Source organism: Alosa sapidissima, chromosome 24 (genome assembly GCF_018492685.1).
Source record: "Alosa sapidissima isolate fAloSap1 chromosome 24, fAloSap1.pri, whole genome shotgun sequence".
Taxonomy (NCBI): Eukaryota; Metazoa; Chordata; class Actinopteri; order Clupeiformes; family Clupeidae; genus Alosa; species Alosa sapidissima.
This window is the reverse complement of record NC_055980.1, coordinates 9,003,714-9,022,694: the sequence shown is the minus strand read 5'-3', so window position 1 is coordinate 9,022,694 and position 18,981 is coordinate 9,003,714. Positions and strand designations below refer to the sequence as shown.

The window sequence follows — 18,981 nt, the reverse complement described above, 5'->3', positions numbered from 1 at the left end:
GTAAGTGAGAGAGTGTGTGAGTAAATTTGTGAATGAGTGAGTATGTCTGTTTCTGTGTGTGTGTGTGTGTGTGTGTGTGTGTGTGTGTGGGTATGTGTAGGTGTGTGAGTGTGTGTGTGTGTGTGTGTGTGTGTGTGTGTGTGTGTGTGCCTGAGTGAGTGTATGTGTTGTGTGTGAGTGTGTATGTAAACAGTGCAGAGTTTAACCCTATCACCGCACTGACAGATGCGTTCACTAACATATTGTTCCTGTCTGCTGTCCGACAATGCGTCGAGAGGAAGTGGGGCTGAACTCTGGGGCACGCAAAGGTCGTGTCTACTTAACCCCAGCGGGGCGCAGCCAATCGCTAATGACATCAGCGAGTCCTGGCCGTCACAAAGCCACAACGCATTCAGCCTGACAGACCCTTCACATTAGTGAAGTGCAGGACAGCAGTGATTGACAACCACACCACTCTTTCACCCAAGCGCTGGACAGAGGTGATATGTGTTGTACTGGGTCAATTTCACCACCCGTGGAGCTGCAGAAAACAACTGTGTGTGTGTATGTGTGTATGTGTGTGTGTGTGTGTGTGTGTGTGTCTTGCAATGTATCTGTGGTTTAAAATGGTGTCTGTAGAGTTAGCGAAGGCCACTTGAGAGACATTTAAAATGAGGTATGACTGTCCTGATGAACTCTTCCCCTTTCTTAAGCTTAATGAAAAACTTCCACTCCTCCCCTCCCCCCAACCAACTTGCTTTTTGTGGCTTTGGTAGTTGTGACATCTGAGGAGGTGAGTCAGACGAAATCAGGTCTCTGAATGGTGCCAGCCAGCAGGAGACTTCACAACAACAATCCCCAGTCTTGTCTCTTGTCTGCAAACAACATCTCAGTGGTAGAGAGAGAGAGAGAGAGAGAGAGAGAGAGAGAGAGATAGAGGGAGAGAGAGGGGGGAGGTTGTTGATCATATGCAATGCTGTCGTATTGTCAGTCAAGCCATTTGCCCGTCGGGGATGTGAGGCAGCTTTTGGTGGAGCGTGCTGGAATGTTGGATGGGGAAGGAGGGTGGAGGGGGTGGAGTGGGTGGGGGGGTGAGGAGCGGAGGGGGGAGACCAGGGTTTAGCGAGTGGTTGTGCAACACCTGCACATCTGGCAAATCTATCCTCGCCGCTCTTGTCCTTCCCCTCCTCAATAACAGCTAACAAGCCAAGCCCTGGTCACATGATTAAACAACAGGGGAAAAAAAACGAGTGGAAAAGGGGGGAAAAAAGGGGAGGATGACCTTTCCTCTCCTCCGTGTCATAGACAGGTGATGATTACCTATGCTTGATGGTATGGACATTTTGTACTGTACTAATGAGGGGAGCAGACCAGTCTCGCTTGTTTGCACCCCTCACAGAAAAAAAGATGTCAACAAATGTCATGTGTTTGGTGATGTTCAACATCCGGTTGATTGCAACATTCACACACACACATGATTTTCCATTTGTATTTGCATGCTAAGATCTAGCAATAATAATAGTTGTTCATTAGGACACAAGTTTGTGTGTTGTATTACTAAACAACTGTGACATATTTGTGCATTACAAAGACGTATTACTTCAACTTAGATGTCTAGCATTTCCTGTAACGCTGATGGATGTTTTTGGTTTTTGTTGACCGGACACAAACACTGTTGCTGTGAGATTTTGAGGGGGGGGCACCTGAGGGGTATTTTTTTCTTGTGTGGATGGGGGATTGAGTTGGAGGGGGGGTGAAGGTCAGGGGTTAGATGGTCCTTTGGGGCATTGGTCTCCGTGGGGACAGAGCCTCAGTACTGAGTTCTTTGTCCTGCGTCTGTCAGTGGCAGTCGGCTTGGCTGCTGTACCGCTCCGTTGTTTCAAACAACACATGTGTGCTTTCTTACCTTCCTCCGACCTGCCTTCAGTGCACTTATTAAGACGCTTATCTTATGAATGGCACATTAATTGAAAGTGTAAATTCGTGAGAGAAAGGTGTGCCACACGTTATTTCCGTTTAAGACTGATACATGTGTTTCTCATGACAGCTTTTGGTGTATATGTGCTGTGTAGTTTGGACTGATAAGAGATTGGGACGTGGAAAAAAAAAGATAAGTGGGGAAAAAAACAACAATGGACTCGCTTGTGAGCATTTCTCAAAGCAAGGGCTTTACTCTCGGTCTCTCATTCATGAAAATGTCTTACAGTCAGGCAGTCTCCACCCTCATTCCTGCTTTTTTCTGAATGGAGCCTCAGAGCACCTCCCCCTTCCTGTCTGTCCACAAACTAAGCTGAATTTAAAAACTCTCCACCAACACCCCCCCTTCTCTTTTTCTCTCTCACTTATTCTCTCTATCCCTCCTTCCCTCTCTCTCCTTTTCTCTCGGACTCTTTCTCTTTTACCTACCCCCTTCTCTCTCTTTCTCTGTCTCTTTCTCTTTTACTCCTTCTCTTTATGCCTCCTTCTTTCTCTCTCCTTTTCTCTCTATCTCACATTTTCTCTCCCTATGTTGTGTTCTCCTTCACTCTCTCTCTCTCCTTCTCTTGCTTTTTCGTTGAGTGTTCCAAGATGTGAGCTAATCCAGCAATTGCAGTGTTGTGTGGGCTGATTGTTTGGTTTTGTGCCTTGTAGTAATTATATAGGAAGTTGTTGCTCTAAATCCAGTTCCAGCTCATGAGAAGAGCAAAAGAATGACTTAGAGCATAGAGACAGTAAGAATGAAAGAGAGAGACAGAGAGAGAGAGAGAAATGGAGAGAAGGAGAAACAGAACGACAGAAACCAACAGATTAACTCAGCCTCGCATAAAAGACTGCCCTGTAGGGGAAACGGTCTGCTGTTGTTGTCTTTGCATAAATGTGCCTGTGTCCGCCTGCCTGTAGTGTTGGGCTGTCCAGCTGTTTGTTTGGTGGTAGTTCTGTGGACCGTTTGATGGACTTATCACGAGCTCTTCCATTGCTCAACCCACCGCCCCCCCCCCCCCCCCCCTCCCAAAGCAAAATATGTAGTTCTAGGGCTCTCGACTTTCCAAAATACAGCTGCTATGCAACAAGTCTGCAAAAACATCCAGGCGACTGCCAGAAACACATGGATACCATTCGTCCTATCCTGTGGAAGGGGCCGTCACTCCCAAGGAAGTTTTTTTTTTTACTGAGAACTGACCCATACACACACACACATACACACACACACACACACACACACACACACACACACACACACACACACAGACACATACACACACACACACACACACACACACACACACACACACACACACACACACACACACGTTTTTATGAATGGGCTGGTTGTGCGGCACTGGCTGAGGCAGCACATTGAGTGCAAACGGAATCTCCATTCATGAATGGGAGAGGTTGAGCACGCAGGCTCAGCGCTGCGTTGCGGAATAGCTCCTACCCCTTCTCTTCACCCACTTCCCTTTTCAGCAGTAGGTTTCGTAAACAAAGCAGCAAGACGGCTGAAATCCGCATCCTTCAGAGGACTAATGAACTTCTATTTCATTCTGTGCACTTCTCCTTTTTTTGGCTGGAGGACTTTTGTTCTTCTTCTAACGCGAATGAATTTCAGAGAAGTTCAGGGAGGCTTCTTGTTTTTTGGCCTTCTGAGAAGTGCCATGTGTGCACCGAGTTTTGTAGGACACTTTTGCTCCACTGAGTCCCCACTGAACAAGCCCCTCTCTCCAACAACTAACCAACACAACAGCCCCCCATTGGGAAGCTAACAGAGAACCGAACCAGGGGTGTCTGTAGTGTCTGCTCCTGCTCTCCTGTGTGTGTGTGTGTGTGTGTGTGCGCTCTCTGGAAGCTGGATGTGAGCTCAGTCAGCTCTCGTCCAGCCAGGCGGAGAGGTATGGCCACTGGAGCAATGGACAAGCACAGTGAATGGACAGCAGTGTGTGTTTTACTGCATCACTGGGGCAGGGGGAGAGAGAGAGAGAGAGAGGGAGGGAGGAAGGGAGGGAGAGAGGAAGCCGAGAGGAAGAGAGAGAGGGGGGGGGGGGTTGTACAGCGAGGGGGGAAGGGAGGGGAGGTTTTAAATACGAACCAGCCCAGGACATCGTCTGCTCTCTGTGTCCTTTCTGAGGAAAACTTTTTTTTTTCTCTCTTCATTTCTGTTGCTCCCCTCCTCCTCCCCTCTCTCTTTCTCTCCCTCTCCCTCTCCCTCTCCCCCTCTCCTAAGGGCTCCCACTGAAAGAGAGGGAAGTGTGGGGGGAAGGATGACTAATGACAACAAGTCAGCCCATGTGTTGGGCAATACTCAAAGTCCAGAAGTGCGATATCCTCAGCACTGAATAAGGCTCGTTGTAACAAACAGCCATTGCGTCGTCCCATATCATAGAGCTGTCATTGTCTTCCGCCCACGGAGATGAGGAGTCTGTTTACTCTGGGTAGCCCTCGCTCGGCCTAATGGCTCCGGTCACTGGCCCGGCCACGCTATGCTAGGCTGCCCCCCACCCCAGACATCTGTTTTGCCCATCCGTGCCTTGGTTCTGCTGACACAGGGATCTCGGCCCAAGGCCCGACGGGCCCGAGCACGGGCGTGCTGATTCCACGGCGAGTTTGGGGGGTGGTGGTGCAGAGGGAAGGGTGAGATGAGATGGGGGGGGGGGGGGGGGTGGGGGGTGCAGAGGGAAGGGTGAGATGGGGTGGGGGGGCGGGGGGGGGTGCAGAGGGAAGGGTGAGATGGGGGGGTGCAATGCGAGGGGGCCGTGCGAGAAATGAAAGGTTAAGTGTTTCTGTACTCTCACACCCATTCTAATTAAGATCTCCAATGAGATCCCTCAGCCGAGTGAGTGAGTGAGCAAGTGAGTGTGCACCACGGAGAGAGAAAGAGAGATAGCGGGAGAGAGAAAGAGATGTGTGTGTGGGGGGGGGAGGAAATGGCAGGTCTGGTAGAAATGTATTTCTCGCTGGCTTGATGGAAACTCGATGGGCCCGTGTTATCTCCCTCCTGAGATGAGCGAGAGTGCTCCCCTCCTCCTCCTCCTCTTCTCCTCTATCCCTCTCTCCCTCCTCTCCCTCCTTCCCTACCTCCCTTCCCATCTAACCCCTGGATGGGTATCAGTACAGTGGGAGCTCATTATATAATTTCAGTAACGGCCAGAAAAATCAATACGTGCATTAAACATTAAGAGGGGACAGCTATATTGGGGGCTGAGGGATGCGAGGTGGGGAGATTAATTATCCACATCCTCTTCACACAATCTCTCTTTCTCTCCCTCTTCCTCCTCACACACTCTCTCCCTTTCTTTCTTTCCCTCTCTATATCCCTTTCTATACCATCGTTTTTGTCCTTTCTCTCTCACACCCCTTTCCTTTGTCATACACACCACTCTTTCACACACAGAAACACAAACAGACACACACACACACACACACACACACACACACACACACACACACACACACGCACACACACACACACACACACACATACACACACACACACACAAACATGCACACACTTTTTTAACAAAAGATGCTATAGTCATCCTGGTCTCTTATTGTTGTTCAGGATTACATCATTACTGAGAAAGCTAGCTCAGTTGTTGTCTAGTGTCACTGTAAAAACAGGGTGTGGACGCCACGGTCAGCTGGTGTGTATTCCGTGTGAATCGGGCCCCTTGTCGGACACACTGGAACGGCTCGCAGGTCAAGGCCCAAACCAAAAGCAGCCGTCACTTCAGCAGAAAGGGGAAGCGAGTAGTGCTCGCTGAGCTGTTTCTCATCACATCCCATCGCATCACATGCACTCAGTTTCAGCTGCACGCCTCCTGGCATGCGAAAGGCCCACACTTATTAACGCACGACCACAGCCCAACCATGCCGAATGCACAACGGCCGCAGAGAGACAGAGAGAGAGAGAGAGAGAGAGAGAGAGAGAGAGAGAAAGAAACAGAGAAGAGAGAGAGAGAGAGAAAGAAACAGAGAGGAAGAGAGAGATTAAGAGAGAGAGAAAGAGAGAGAAAAGAGAGAGAGAGAGAGAGAGAGAGAGAAAGACAGAGAGAGAGAGAGAGCAATAGCACTGAGCTGCAAGCTGTCTGAGAGCTAATTTCCTGTCAGTGGCACCATTTTATTTTCCCTCCCCGTCAGATCCCGTTTGGTCAGTTTGTCAACATTATTCTCCCAAAGTCTCGAAAGAGGAATCTCCAACGGCGCCCTAAGGTCACTCTTTAATTAGATCAAAACGGCCCGGGGAGCTCATCGGGCCGTCCGCCCACCCGTCGGGGGCAGCTTTGAACTGGCCAGATAGGCCTGGCAGAGGCCCCACTCTGGCTCGGGGTGCTGCGGAGGCTTTCCTGGCTGGCCCCCCTCTCTCATTCTAATTGTGCGATGACCTGAACGCCACATGTCCAGCACATGTGTCCGTGCCCGTGGTCTGTGTGTATGTCTGTGTGTGCATGGCTCAAACGGTCTGTGTGTATGTCTGTGTGTGTGCACAAACGGTCTGTGTGTATGTCTGTGTGTGTGCACAAACGGTCTGTGTGTATGTCTGTGTGTGTGTATGTCTGTGTGTGTGTATGTCTGTGTGTATGTCTGTGTGTATGTCTGTGTGTGTGTATGTCTGTGTGTATGTCTGTGTGTATGTCTGTGTGTATGTCTGTGTGTATGTCTGTGTGTGTGCACAAACGGTCTGTGCTGCTGCTCTGGAGGGGGGGGGGGGGGGGGGGGGGGGCTGCTGCTGCTGTGAGAAGCCATTTCCTCTTTCTCTCTCCCTTTTCCACTGGACACTTTTTTATTGAAGCTTATGTTACACACTTACTCACTCAAACTTGCTGTGTGTGTGTGTATGTGTGTGTGTCTTTCACTCTCGCTCACACACACTGCAATTTGAAACCTTTTCTCCTACTTTTCATTTCTAATAATCCTGACTTTTGTTAATAAGAAAAAGTTTAAGTTAAAAGTTAACTTTAAAGATTAATTTGCTTCCATTAGACGGGGAACATTAGCAAAAATCAGTGCATTTCTCAAAGAATATGATGAAAAGTCTTGCTTTATTGGATACAGTAAAAAATAGGGATCTCTTGTGACAGGCAGAGAGGCATGGCAGCTTTTAGGAGTGCTGGGGGGTGCTAAATGGCATACCAAAAATCAATAGGCTCCTTTTTAACCTTTAAAGCCATTGTGACATAATTGGCATCCTTGTTGTTCTCATTGATTTGTCACTGCTGGAATCAATTGGCCAATGGAGAGAGCCAGGTGTGCAGCCCACACAGACACACACACACACACTTAATCTCTTTATCTCTCTCTGTCTTACACACACACACACACACACACACACTCACACACATTTTCTCTCTTTCTCTCTATCTCTATCTCTCTCTCTCAGTCCAGACACACACACACACACACACACACACACACACACGTGCGAACGTGCGAACGCGCGCACACACACACACGCACACACGCGCACTCACACACACACACACACACACACACACACACACACACACACACTTAATTTCTCTCTCTCTCTTACACACACACTCACACACATTTTCTCTCTTTCTCTCTATCTCTCTCTCTCTCTCAGCCACCCCCCCCCCACACACACACACACACAAACACACTTTCTGTCTCTGTTCATGTAAATGGCCACACTGATTATGGTCTTCATGGACATAACCTCAGTCCATCATCTCAGAGCAGGTGGATTATGTGGTCTCATTTGTTTACTTTACCCAAAGTAGTATTTACGCAATCGCTCTCACGACCTGGCGAGAGTGATCAGGTGTTCCCGCGCTCCCGTTTTCCATGGGATGTGTTTATGACTGTGTTATATTATTTTACAAACCCTCCTGAATGATTGCATCGGTCCGCGCGCGATATCGAGGACTTGGCCGTCAGAAAGGGCCGTGGCAGGTTACAGGGTTCCAGGAAGTGACCGGGACGTATAAACACGGACCCGGTGTAAAGCTATCCAGATCCTCAGGCCCTTCTCAAGTTTGACTCTAGAGGTGAGCTATGGAGAGACTCTGCCACATAACGTGCAGAGGGTGGACTCATTGAGTTTTAATATTGTCCAGAGGTTTCTGGAAGCAAAAAAAAACATCTATGGTCAGACAGTCACTGGCCAAAAAAATGTATTACACATTATGTATATGATTAACAGAAATTAGTCAAATAATATGAGTTAAATTATTTTAATTTTTTTGTCATTTTATTTATTCACCAGATGGTGAGTGGGCTTTGTTATTTCCTCTTGAAACTGATAAATATTTTTGTATGTGTGAATAATCATGTGGACATTTTGGTTTCCAAAATAGGGCCACCAGTATTTCCATCTGTCACAGCTGGTGTGTGTGTGTGTGTGTGTGTGTGTGTGTGTGTGTGTGTGTAGGATGGGGGTAGGGCTGTGTGTGTGTGTGTGTGTGTGTGTGTGTGTGTGTGTGTGTGTGTGTGTGTGTGTGTGTGTGTGAGGGGTCCCAGGATTTGTTTGTGGCGGGAGCCACCTTGAATGGCTGGCCCTAATGATCCTCCACTTCCTAAAGCACTCAACCATGACCGTCACCTTTCACCCGGGCCCATCCTCTCCTCTCAAGCACGCCATTTACATATGTAAAGTCCCACCACCCCACCCCCATCCACCCAAAACCTTCACCTCCACCCTTCACCTCAGGCCTGGCCTGCCCCATCCCACCCTGCGTCTACAGCCCCTCTCAGACTAGGGAACGAACACTCCCCCATCAATAGCTCTCTCTCTCTCTCTCTCTCTCTCTCTCACACACACACACACACACACACACACACACAGCACGCACACACACACGCACACACACACACACACACACACACACACACACACACACACAATGGCCACAGGGGTTTCACACCTCCGTGTTTCTCCAGGATGGAGGTGTGAACGTTGATTTGTGGAAGAACGTCTCTGTGTGTAAATAGGAGCAGACAAACAGGCTCAATACTGCAACCATTGACTTCATAGGCTAAATACCCTTATTTATTCTTTGATCATTTGTTATGCGTCATGGTGCTGACAGGGTGTGTGTGTGTGTGTGTATTACCATGTGTGATATATGTGATTTGTAATATGTCTCTCTGGTCATTTGTTGAATGTTGACTGATGTCTATTGGTTGTCTAATTGTTACCTGCTAGTGGACTGCAGATGTAAATTAACTTGAATCAAATGCCATCATTTATGTTAAAAATTGTACATAGTCCCTTACAAATAAAATAAAAAACAAATAAAATAAAAAATAAATAAATAAATAAATACATCTGCAAAGCAACAACAGCCCATAAACAGTAAGGCTTTGGCCTAATGATGAGCTGTATGAGATTATGTGTCTAGGAGGAAGCAGTAGAAGGGAAAGGCAGATGTCATCCTGACCCTGTGCTTTCCCTTCTCCCCCCTCACTTTTTTGCTTTGGAAGAGGGGTGAGCGTGACTTCAAAGAGGGCAGTATTGTGCCTCAGGTGATCCTTTTGCTCATGAGGGTGGAGGCCAGCTGAACATTTTGAGGAAGTTCCCATTTATCAGAAGCCATTCCACCATTCCATTCCACACCACCCCACCCACTCCTCCACACACCCGACTCTTCTGCTCCAAATGGACCTCCTGCCTATTCTCAGCGCACAACCCCCCCTGTCTCAACACAACCCACGCTCTGTGTACAGTATCTGACAGAGTACATCTAAACACTTCGCTCAGATGGTACTCGCCACATCCACAAGTTCATGACCCCTCCCCCCCCCACCCCACCCCATTCCACTCCTCCAACGCCACCCCCCTCCACATCGAAACAAAAAACCCTCGGATGAAATATGAGAGGAGAGGTGATGTAACTCTCAAACGAATTTGCACCAGAGAGAAACCAGAAACAACAAAGCTTTAGTTTATAAAAAAAAAGAGAGCTGGGTTTTGAATGAACAAGGGTGAAAGAGAGAGATGGGGGGATAAAGAGGGAGAGAGAGAGAAAGGGAGAGAAAAGGACAGGGAGAACATGGAGTACCTCAGCCTCACCTCAGCGTTTACTCCTCTGCCACGGCGGTGTAAACTACGGAACGCGAGGTTAACGGCACTCGGATGCTCTTTGACGTGGTTACATTTTCCCGAGGATTTCCTTTGGCTGCTGGCAGAGATGTTTCACAGTGCTTCAAACCACATCTTTAACTATTTTCAGAAACCATCATTCATTCCACTCTAATTCTCTCTCTCTTTCTCTCTCTTTCTGTCTTCCTCCCTTCCTCTTTCTCCCACTTTAGTAGTTTTAATTTCACACATCAACCTGATTGGATTTTTCATTTTTCAAGTCTTTTGAACGTTAAAGCTAAAATTCAGAACATGTAATTGACTTAGAGTTTTGTCACCTCAGATCCCGTTTTAATCCTTGCCCAGATTAATGACTTGGCATTCGTCAGTGATACCGGGTCAGGAGAGCTCGATTAATTAGATGCTTAGTGCCAGGAGGAGTCAGACGAGTGGCCGATGCTCGTTAGCAAAAAAAAAACAATGATGCTAAAACATACAGGCAAAGGTAGTGGCCATCTACACTCATGAAGATCGTATCACAAATCATGGTGTGTAGGCTACATACTTTTTGTGAGCCACATGAAACCAGTCTTTGCGCGCTCGTGTTACCTTGACACAGTTCGGCCAATCCCTCTTCAGAACCTAGTCTACATCAGAAAGAAAGGATGAAAGAAAGAAAGCGATGTAGGAAACATCTTAGGCCTTGGCTCTTGTTCGGCAGCCTGACGACACATTATCCACGCAGGTCCCATCAGATCTCTGTCCCACTCCAACACCCAGACGTAGACGTACTTAGACAGTCGCACATTCTTCCAGTGGGGCTCTTTGATATCTATATGCAGCTCTAAGCCCCTGCTCTGCACATGGTGGGAATAAACTTGTGTGTGTGTGTGTGTGTGTGTGTGTGTGTGTGTGTGTGTGTGTGTGTGTGTGTGTGTGTGTGTGTGTGTGAGTTTGAGTGTGTATAGGATTAATGGGTTTAAATCCCATTGTCTCTCTGTGAGAGATTTGACTTAAATACTCTTTAAGCCATCAGAGCTCCCTCCTAAGCCAACACTTCCTTACTTCTGTGTTCAGCACCCCATGGGGTAAAGGAATCGGGCGAGATTAAGTAAATGAATGTTGTCTGTTTTTTTCTTCCCTTTGTTCTTAACGCCAAATGCTTTTGTTTCATGGCTGCTTGGGAGGTTGGGTGTGTGTGTGTGTGTGTGTGAAGAAGGTATTACTGTAACAGGAGGCACTCTTCCTATTTTTTTCTCCTCCTCTTTCTCTCTCACTCTTTCACTGGGGTGAATGAAATCTGTAATTACCTAGGAGTCGTGTGTGTCGTCTTGGCTTGCCTGTTCCGTCAGGTTCCTCAACGCCCACGACAATCGGCCGCGCAAACAGCCATAAACAGAACGTCTGGCGCGCAGTGTCGAGAGAGAGAGACAGAGAGAGAGAGAGAGAGAGAGAGAGAGAGAGAGAGACAGAGAGAGAGAGAGAGAGAGAGAGATACAGAGAGAGAGAGAGAGCAGCTGCTCCTGTTTACTCTACGCCGCCCAGAAAAACATCCTGTGCGGCGCAGCCAGCGGAACGCTTCACGGAGCCCAACAATAAACAGCCCCAGCAGACAGCCAGTGCAGAGCACGACGACTGGAGCTCGGACTGGAGGCCTAGCAGCAGGCGCTCCGCACTCAGCCCAGTCTGGGTGGCACGTATCTGGGCCAACACGGGCATGATTGCCCCCTTAATGAACACCTAGGAACCAAAAACGTTTAGTGAAGCATAAAGTGAAAGATAAGGGACAAGCACAAAGTTTACAAATGTGAAATATATAAACATCAGCAAGTACTCAGTTTTTTTGAGTGGGTGTGTGAAAAGAATGTATTAAAGAAACAAGAAATATAGTAATCACTCCACTGGCACATGATGGCTTATGGTATGAGAAAGTCTACTGGTCATTAAATACTTTTGAATACTTATTAAAAGTTACTGTAGGTCGTTAAATACTCTTTTGTCCTTTTCCTGAAGATTACCTGTATGATTGCCTGTCTTATAATTAAGATTTTGTGTCACATCCTGTTAGTTCTTTGAATGTGAGTGGAGTGTTAAGCCCATGCTTGGCTGTACTTGTAAGAAGCGAGGGAACAGGGGAAAGGGGAGAGTGTGTTTGATGCCATAGCTCAGCAGTGCAGGCTCAACCGCATCCAAAACGGGTGGCATGTGTGTTTGGACAGGGCCCTCTGACGACAGCAGATGTCTCGGTTGAGGGGAGTTTGCGTCGGGGGCGCGTGTTGTGTCTGCCCTGGCAGCACATGAAAGTGGGTGAGGAGCAGAATGGCCTCCTGACGGTTACTGGAATGTGTTTGTGTGGGTGTGTGTGTGTGTTGGTGTGTGTGTGTCGGTGTGTGTGTGTGTTTCGGTGTGTCTCGGTGTGTCAGGCGTGTGGGTGTGTGTTTGTGTGTGTTCTCAATCTGCTGTGCTATTTGTTTTGAGTTCAGTGTCACTGACATGCCTTTGGTGCTTCAAGTGTAGACAGATGCATTAGAGTTTCTGGTTTGACGACTGGGTTTGTCAGGAGTACATAGGAATGTACATTAGTGACACAGAGGTATCGCTCGCTCGCTCTCTCTCTCTCTCTCTCTCTCTCCCTCTCTCTCTCTCTCTCTCTCTCTCTCTCTCTTCCTCCATGTTGCATTTCATCTCTGCCATTTTATAACATTTTTATTCCCTTTCTCCTCAGAGCATTATCCCCATTTCTTTTTCTTTCATTTTCAACTTTCTCTCACTTTTTTGGCTTTCACTGAATGTTTTGCTGATTCATAACTCAACTTCTCTCTCTCTCTCTTTTGAAATATGGTTCTCTTCTCACCGTCGACTTCCTTCCCTATTTCGTTTTCTACATCTCTCTCATTTCCCTTCTCTTTCCCTCTCTTCCCTTGCTCTCCTCTCCTCCCTAACCGTTGTTTTCTCTCTCTCTCTCTCTCTCTCTCTCTCTCTCTCTCTCTCCAGCTGTGGCGTTCCACAGCCCGCCGGTGAAGATCAAGAAGGAGCCGCAGAGCCCCGGCTCTGACCCCAGCCAGTCCTGCAGCCACAAACAGAGATTCAGCTACCCCAATGGAGGAGAGCAGTGCCTTTACGCCAGGTGCCTACCACCCCCTGCGTCACTTACACTCACTCACACTCACACACACACACACACACACACACACACAGTCTCATTTCTCCCCTTCCAACATTCCGCATGCACACTCACACAGACAATCTCACTCCTCCCTTCCACACACACACACACACACACACACACACTCCCACACACTCTCAGCCAGATTAGATGAAACCGCATCCTCCTGATTAGCGAGGAACGCTGCCTCTTTGTTATCAGCAGAGAGGAAACACACACAATCAGCGAGTTTGACCATGATCCATAGCAAATGGGTTCCTCAACACTCAAATAAGGCCCCCAATACACTAATGAGGTGAATTTACACGGGTGTTGTGGGAGAATGAGTTACCTCTTAGGTATCATCCTTAGCGTAGTCTTAAACTCTGCCTCAGCCATATAAACTTACAGAATGTTTGACACATCTGTGCACATCATGACATGGCAGAACAGTGAAGGGATTAATTGTATTACAAATGCGGAATTTTGCCTGAAGAAGACCCAGCAGGGTCGAAACGTTGCCTTTTGTGCATTAAATATATGGGAGTCAAAAGCAGTGTCCACTTGAGTAGGTTTTTTTTTGTCCTGCACCTGCCAGAAGGTGGGATGTGCACACAACGTTTTGTTGTATTACAAATGCGGCACATGAAAGAGGAAGCCAAATGAAGTATGGATTGTGGAGTGCGTGCTCATGAAGTATGGAGTAGGGATAGCGTGCTCATGAAGTATGGAGTGTGGAGTGCGTGCTCATGTCTGTGCTCTGTGCGCTGGTTTCCTGTAGTGCCTATGAGCAGAAGAGAGCAGCAGCGGCAGCAGCAGCGGGCGGCGCAGCGGGCGGCTCCAAGAGCTCCTGCCCCGGAGCCCCACCAGCGGGCCCCATGTCCCCCATGCAGCAGCACTACTCCCCCAAGCCTCCTGCCGCCATGGGGGCCCGGCCAGAGCAGGGCTACATGAGCGCCCCTGCCGGACAACAGCCCCTGCCTGGACACAGCCACAGCCAGGGACACAGCCAGGGACACAATCACGGACACAGCCACGGACACAACCACGGACACAGCCACGGACACAGCCACGGACATGGCCACGGCTATCCTATGAACCACAGGTGAGCTCTCATCTGCACCTGGGACACTCAGGACATTGTGACCTACACATGGGAAATAATGAATACAATACAATAAAGCCATGCAATATTTTTAGATCAATGCTGTGTTCAGTTCGGTTCAATGTTTTCAACTGAATCGGATACCTCGAACGTGCATCAATGAAATGAAATCAGTTGTGGGAAAGAATCTGGGCTATAGGCTGACCTGTGCTTTCCGTGCAGGAATTTGCCTCCCTACCCCCCCCCCCCCCCCCCACCCCATGTGGACTAACGCTGTGGTGTCTTTGCTTTCCCGGCAACTGCAGGTATCCAGGCGCTCACGGCCCCGGGGACATGTGCCCTCCATTCCCACCTCAGGGCCAGCCTCACCCTTGCATGCACCCCCCAAACAGTGCCGGCTCGGCGGGCAACTCAGGCGGAGGTGTTGGTGGTGGTGGAGGTAGTGGTGGTGGTGGAGGAGGTGGAGGTGGTGGAGGAGGAGGTGGTGGTGGTGGTGTTGGAGGATACCACCGGCAGCACTCGGACCCCTGCCTGCCCTACCTGCAGCAGAACTTCAAGCAGGAGTACCTGGACCCCCTGTATGAGCGGGCGGCGGCACACATGGCCGGACCCCAGCACCCTCCCCAAAGGTTCCCCCCGGCCCACATGATGGTCAAGCAGGAGCCCACCGACTACACTTATGACCCAGGTGAGTGCGTGTGTGGGTGCGTTTGGATTTTGTTTACACCATCGGAGAGTGTACAGCGAGTCTACAAAGAAGGTGTGAATGTATGCATGCTTCTTTGTGTGTGTGTGTTTGTGTGTGTGAAAGAATGTGAATAACAACATTACTAAATAAAAAACATCATGACCAAGGGTGTGTATTCTGTAAAGGAGTGAATGAAAGAGAGTGTGTGTGCATGTGTGTGTGTTTCTGCTTGGCGTCGACGTGCTGTCTGCACAAGCAGGGCTGGATCGGTCCAGTCCCGTCCGGCCGGGTGGAAGTAGTGTAGACGGTGCAGGGGACTGTGGCGCCCAGGCAGCACATTTCAATCGCGGTGACTCATCCAGTGTTTCGCTGGCTGCAGATTCCTTGAAATGGCTGCTTCACTCTTCTTTCAGTTTCCCAAAAACTCCGGCCTTCAGGAGCGCAGGACAAAATGGCTCTCCGTCTAATCCCCCTCTCCTCTCTTTTTCCTTGTGGTTTTCCTGCATTATCTCCTTCTCTTCTCTTCTCTTCTCCTCTCCACCGCTTTCTTCTCCTCTACTCCTCAACGTTTTGTTTTCTCCTTGCTCTCGTTTCCCCTCTGCCACTCTTCTAACCATTTTCTCTCTCCTTTACCTCTTTTTCTTGACTTCCTTTCTGCTGCTCCCCCTTGTTTTCTCCTCTCATCACCTCTCTCCTCTCTCTCTCTCTCTCTCTCTCTCTCCTCCACCTCCTCCTCCTCCTGCTCTTTCTTGTGCTCTGTGAAAGGGAGGCAGAGGAATTTCATTGAGAAAATGGAGGGCATTGGAAAGACTAGAATCCCCAGCGGAGTGCTCGGAGGTGTAGGGTTTCAGCAGCGGCTTCCTTTTCTGCAGGCAGATGAACTCATAATGGAAAAATGAGCGTAGCCGCGGTAACGCGAGCCTCGCGCTGGCTTGGTGTGGTGATGGGGTGAGGTGGGGGGAGAGAGGGGGGGCAGGGTGGGGTAGCCGGGGGCCTTGGCTTAGAGAAACACACAACTTTGCTGAGAGCAGCAGAGTCTAAGTCTCTCTCTCTCTCTCTGTCTGTCTCTCTTTCTCTCTGTCTGTCTCTGTGCATGTTTGTTTGTGTGTGTGTGTGTGTGTGTGTATGTGTATGTGTATGTGTATGTGTATGTGTATGTGTATGTGTATGTGTATGTGTGTGTGTGTGTGCGTGTGCGTGTGTGCATGTGCGTCAGATACAGTGATAGAAACACACCCCTTTTGTGAGCCCCATTCATTACTACAGTCTGAACGATTAAAACAGGGGACGTCTTGGCTCAGCTGAAGTTTGCATAGCTGACAGGCACGGGATGGAGGGATAGAGAGAGGGCTAGAGAGAGATTGATGGAGAGAGAGATTGAGGGAGAGAGAGAGGGAGGGCACGTCAAACACTAACGCGGCTACAAAGGCGGCGTGGCACGCACCGAGCAGCGGCGGCCCATTTTTGCCTGTCTTTCAAACGGGCCCGATTTGATAGGGCTGACAGAGTTAGCTTTGTGCTTGCGAGGAATCTGGCGGCGTCAGAGCTGAGCGAGGCCAACAAAAGGATGTTTGTCTGTGGATAAACTGTGCTATCAGAGGTGGAGACCGGCCTGCTGCGGACGCCTTATCAGTGAACTGTGAGAGGAGAGTGCTTTGCCCTCTCTCTTTCTCTCTCCCTCCCTCTCTCTCTCTCTCTCTCTCTCTTTCTCTCAGAACCTGTTTGTCTGTCTTTACTCTGTTTCTGTCTTACTGTCACTCTTGTGGTCTATGAATATGTCTGTCAGTCTGATTGCCTCTCCCACTCCCTTACTGCCAATCCGTCTTATCTGTTACTCTCACTTTTTGTCTCTCCCTCTCTACTGGAACTTGTCTCTCTCTCTGTCTGCCTGTCTCTCCCTCTCTACTGGAACTTGTCTCTCTCTCTGTCTGCCTGTCTCTCCCTCTCTACTGGAACTTGTCTCTCTTTCTGTCTGCCTGTCTCTCTGTCTGCCCATCTCTCTTCCTCTTTATGTCTTTCTTTGGAATTTTCCCATTTCCCTCTCTCCTTCACTTTCGGTCTCACTCACTCTCTGACTACTTATTCACCTGATCTCTTTCTTCCTCTTCCACTATTCTTCTCTCTTTCCATGAAATCTCTCTCTCTCTCTAACCCAGCCTCTGAGGCTGCCTGCTCTGCTCTGTGGCAGTCCCTCCTCCTATCAGCACAGGAATGGTGAATAAGCTGGAGCACATTCAACACCCGTCTGACACTGATGAGGGTGTTGTCCGCGGTGTCGCTGCGCGAGCCAGCGAGCGAGAGCCTCACGCAGGCTCGCTGACATTTAGACAGTAATTATAGTCTTACGCTCTTTGTCAGACACGATGCCACAACAGAAATGGCAAAGTCATTTAGGGCTATTAGGGTTACCTCTCAAATACATTCAAGTGTATTGATCAGCTCCACCCAATTAAAGAAGGAAATGAAGAGAAAAACAACGACCATGTTATCGCAGGACGATTGTTGGCGTGCAAACTATTTTATTTTCTTGTTGACTTCTCGCAACATGCAGTAGCCAGATTCTCAGAGCATGAGTCACCTTGCAAAGAAGCAAGGGCACTCCACCTTGGTATCCTCCTCCACTCTGCGCCACCAATGCCTGTAGAATGAGAACATAGACAGACTGACACAGACACAAACAGAAACCCAAACACAGACACACACACAGACACACACACACAGACAGACCCAGACAAAGGGAAGACAGAGGAGGAAATGTTTCGATTTAGATCTGTATCATTAAGAGCTGTAATGTAACACATATAACAGTAACCACTAAAAACTGGAATGTGGGCACACGCTCTCGTGCCCTAACTCTCCTCCCCTCTCCCCCGCCCCTGGGAGATGTGGAGGGGGGTGGGAGGATGAGAGTGAGACATCCGGGCCATAGATGGTGTGACAGGTCGGCTGCAGGTGGGCACAGCGCGGGCCAGCACGGGACAGTGCAGTGCCGACGCTGCAGGGAGCAGCTTCATGATTCCAGCGCTGTGTCCCTCTGGCTGCCCAGCCGCCTATAAATATCCCTGCCGACAGGTGATATTATGACAAATGCCGGTGTCTGTCCTTGCTGCACTCTGGAGCAGAGGTCAACGGCATCAGTAAAACACAGGAGAGGCCTGCCGAGGCACTGAACAGTCCAACATGCAGCTGGACAATGTAGTTGACTTAGCAGAGCTCGACTCAGTGCTCACTTATCCCCTTCTGCTCTTGAGGCTTACTCACTCCTCTCCTTGTCTCCTTGTCTCCTCTCCTAGATGTGCCTGGATGTACTTCAATGTACCAACACAATGAGGGCTACCCAAACCAACAGCATAACAATGAAGGTAAAGGTTTTATTCATATCGCAGATATATAATCAAAACAATTAAGGGAACACTTACAGTTTTCCACAATTGTTAAAACACATTTTTTTCCACCCATTTCTCCATTCTCAAACTACATTCAGAAGAATTATATGATGCATAATACAATATACCACACATATTTTATGACATAGTTGGTAGGTATTGGAAATAATGACACTGACTGACATTAAAAGGGCTCTCTCAACAATTGAGTGCACAGATAAGGAATTGTCATCCTTTCATGCAAATAAGCAATATCCAAATAGGCCTGCATTGTGCCGTGTCTCTTCCCTCTCACATGAACTGACTCGCCTTAGAGGGAATCCCCCATGGAACAGGTCCATGTGAGGGTGGAGTGATGAGTGCTTTAATGACTAATGCCAAAATGTCCAGGGCTAGTCGCAGAGGGCCGCGGTGAGACGGTTAAGGCAGAGGCTCGGCAGATTTGCCCATTCATAACTCCGATGCACTCGCGGATTGGCCGGCGCTTGCTGTGGTCATTGGCTTACCAGGCCAGAGGGTCTGTGTTTCCATTGGCAGAGTCTCTCACTTCTCCTCTCCCCCCGCTACCCCAACCTTCCCCCCTTCGCCTCAGGAATTCCAGGGTAAATATTACTACTGGAAAAGCCGAGTATTTTTCCTGGAGGAGCGAAAAAATAATCC

The 18,981-nt window shown here is 48.8% G+C and overlaps 1 protein-coding gene across 2 annotated transcripts in view; it reads left to right on the top strand.

Moving 5' to 3' along the window:
- The window catches only part of etv4 (ETS variant transcription factor 4), a 33,058-nt gene that overhangs the window by 9,092 nt on the left and 4,985 nt on the right, over window positions 1–18,981 (top strand). For both annotated transcript variants that reach the window (XM_042082538.1, XM_042082539.1), the window contains exons 5-8: window positions 12,992–13,124; window positions 13,924–14,247; window positions 14,553–14,935; window positions 18,229–18,297. In XM_042082538.1, coding sequence (XP_041938472.1) covers window positions 12,992–13,124; window positions 13,924–14,247; window positions 14,553–14,935; window positions 18,229–18,297 — 909 coding nt within the window. The remainder of the gene's footprint in view (window positions 1–12,991; window positions 13,125–13,923; window positions 14,248–14,552; window positions 14,936–18,228; window positions 18,298–18,981) is intronic.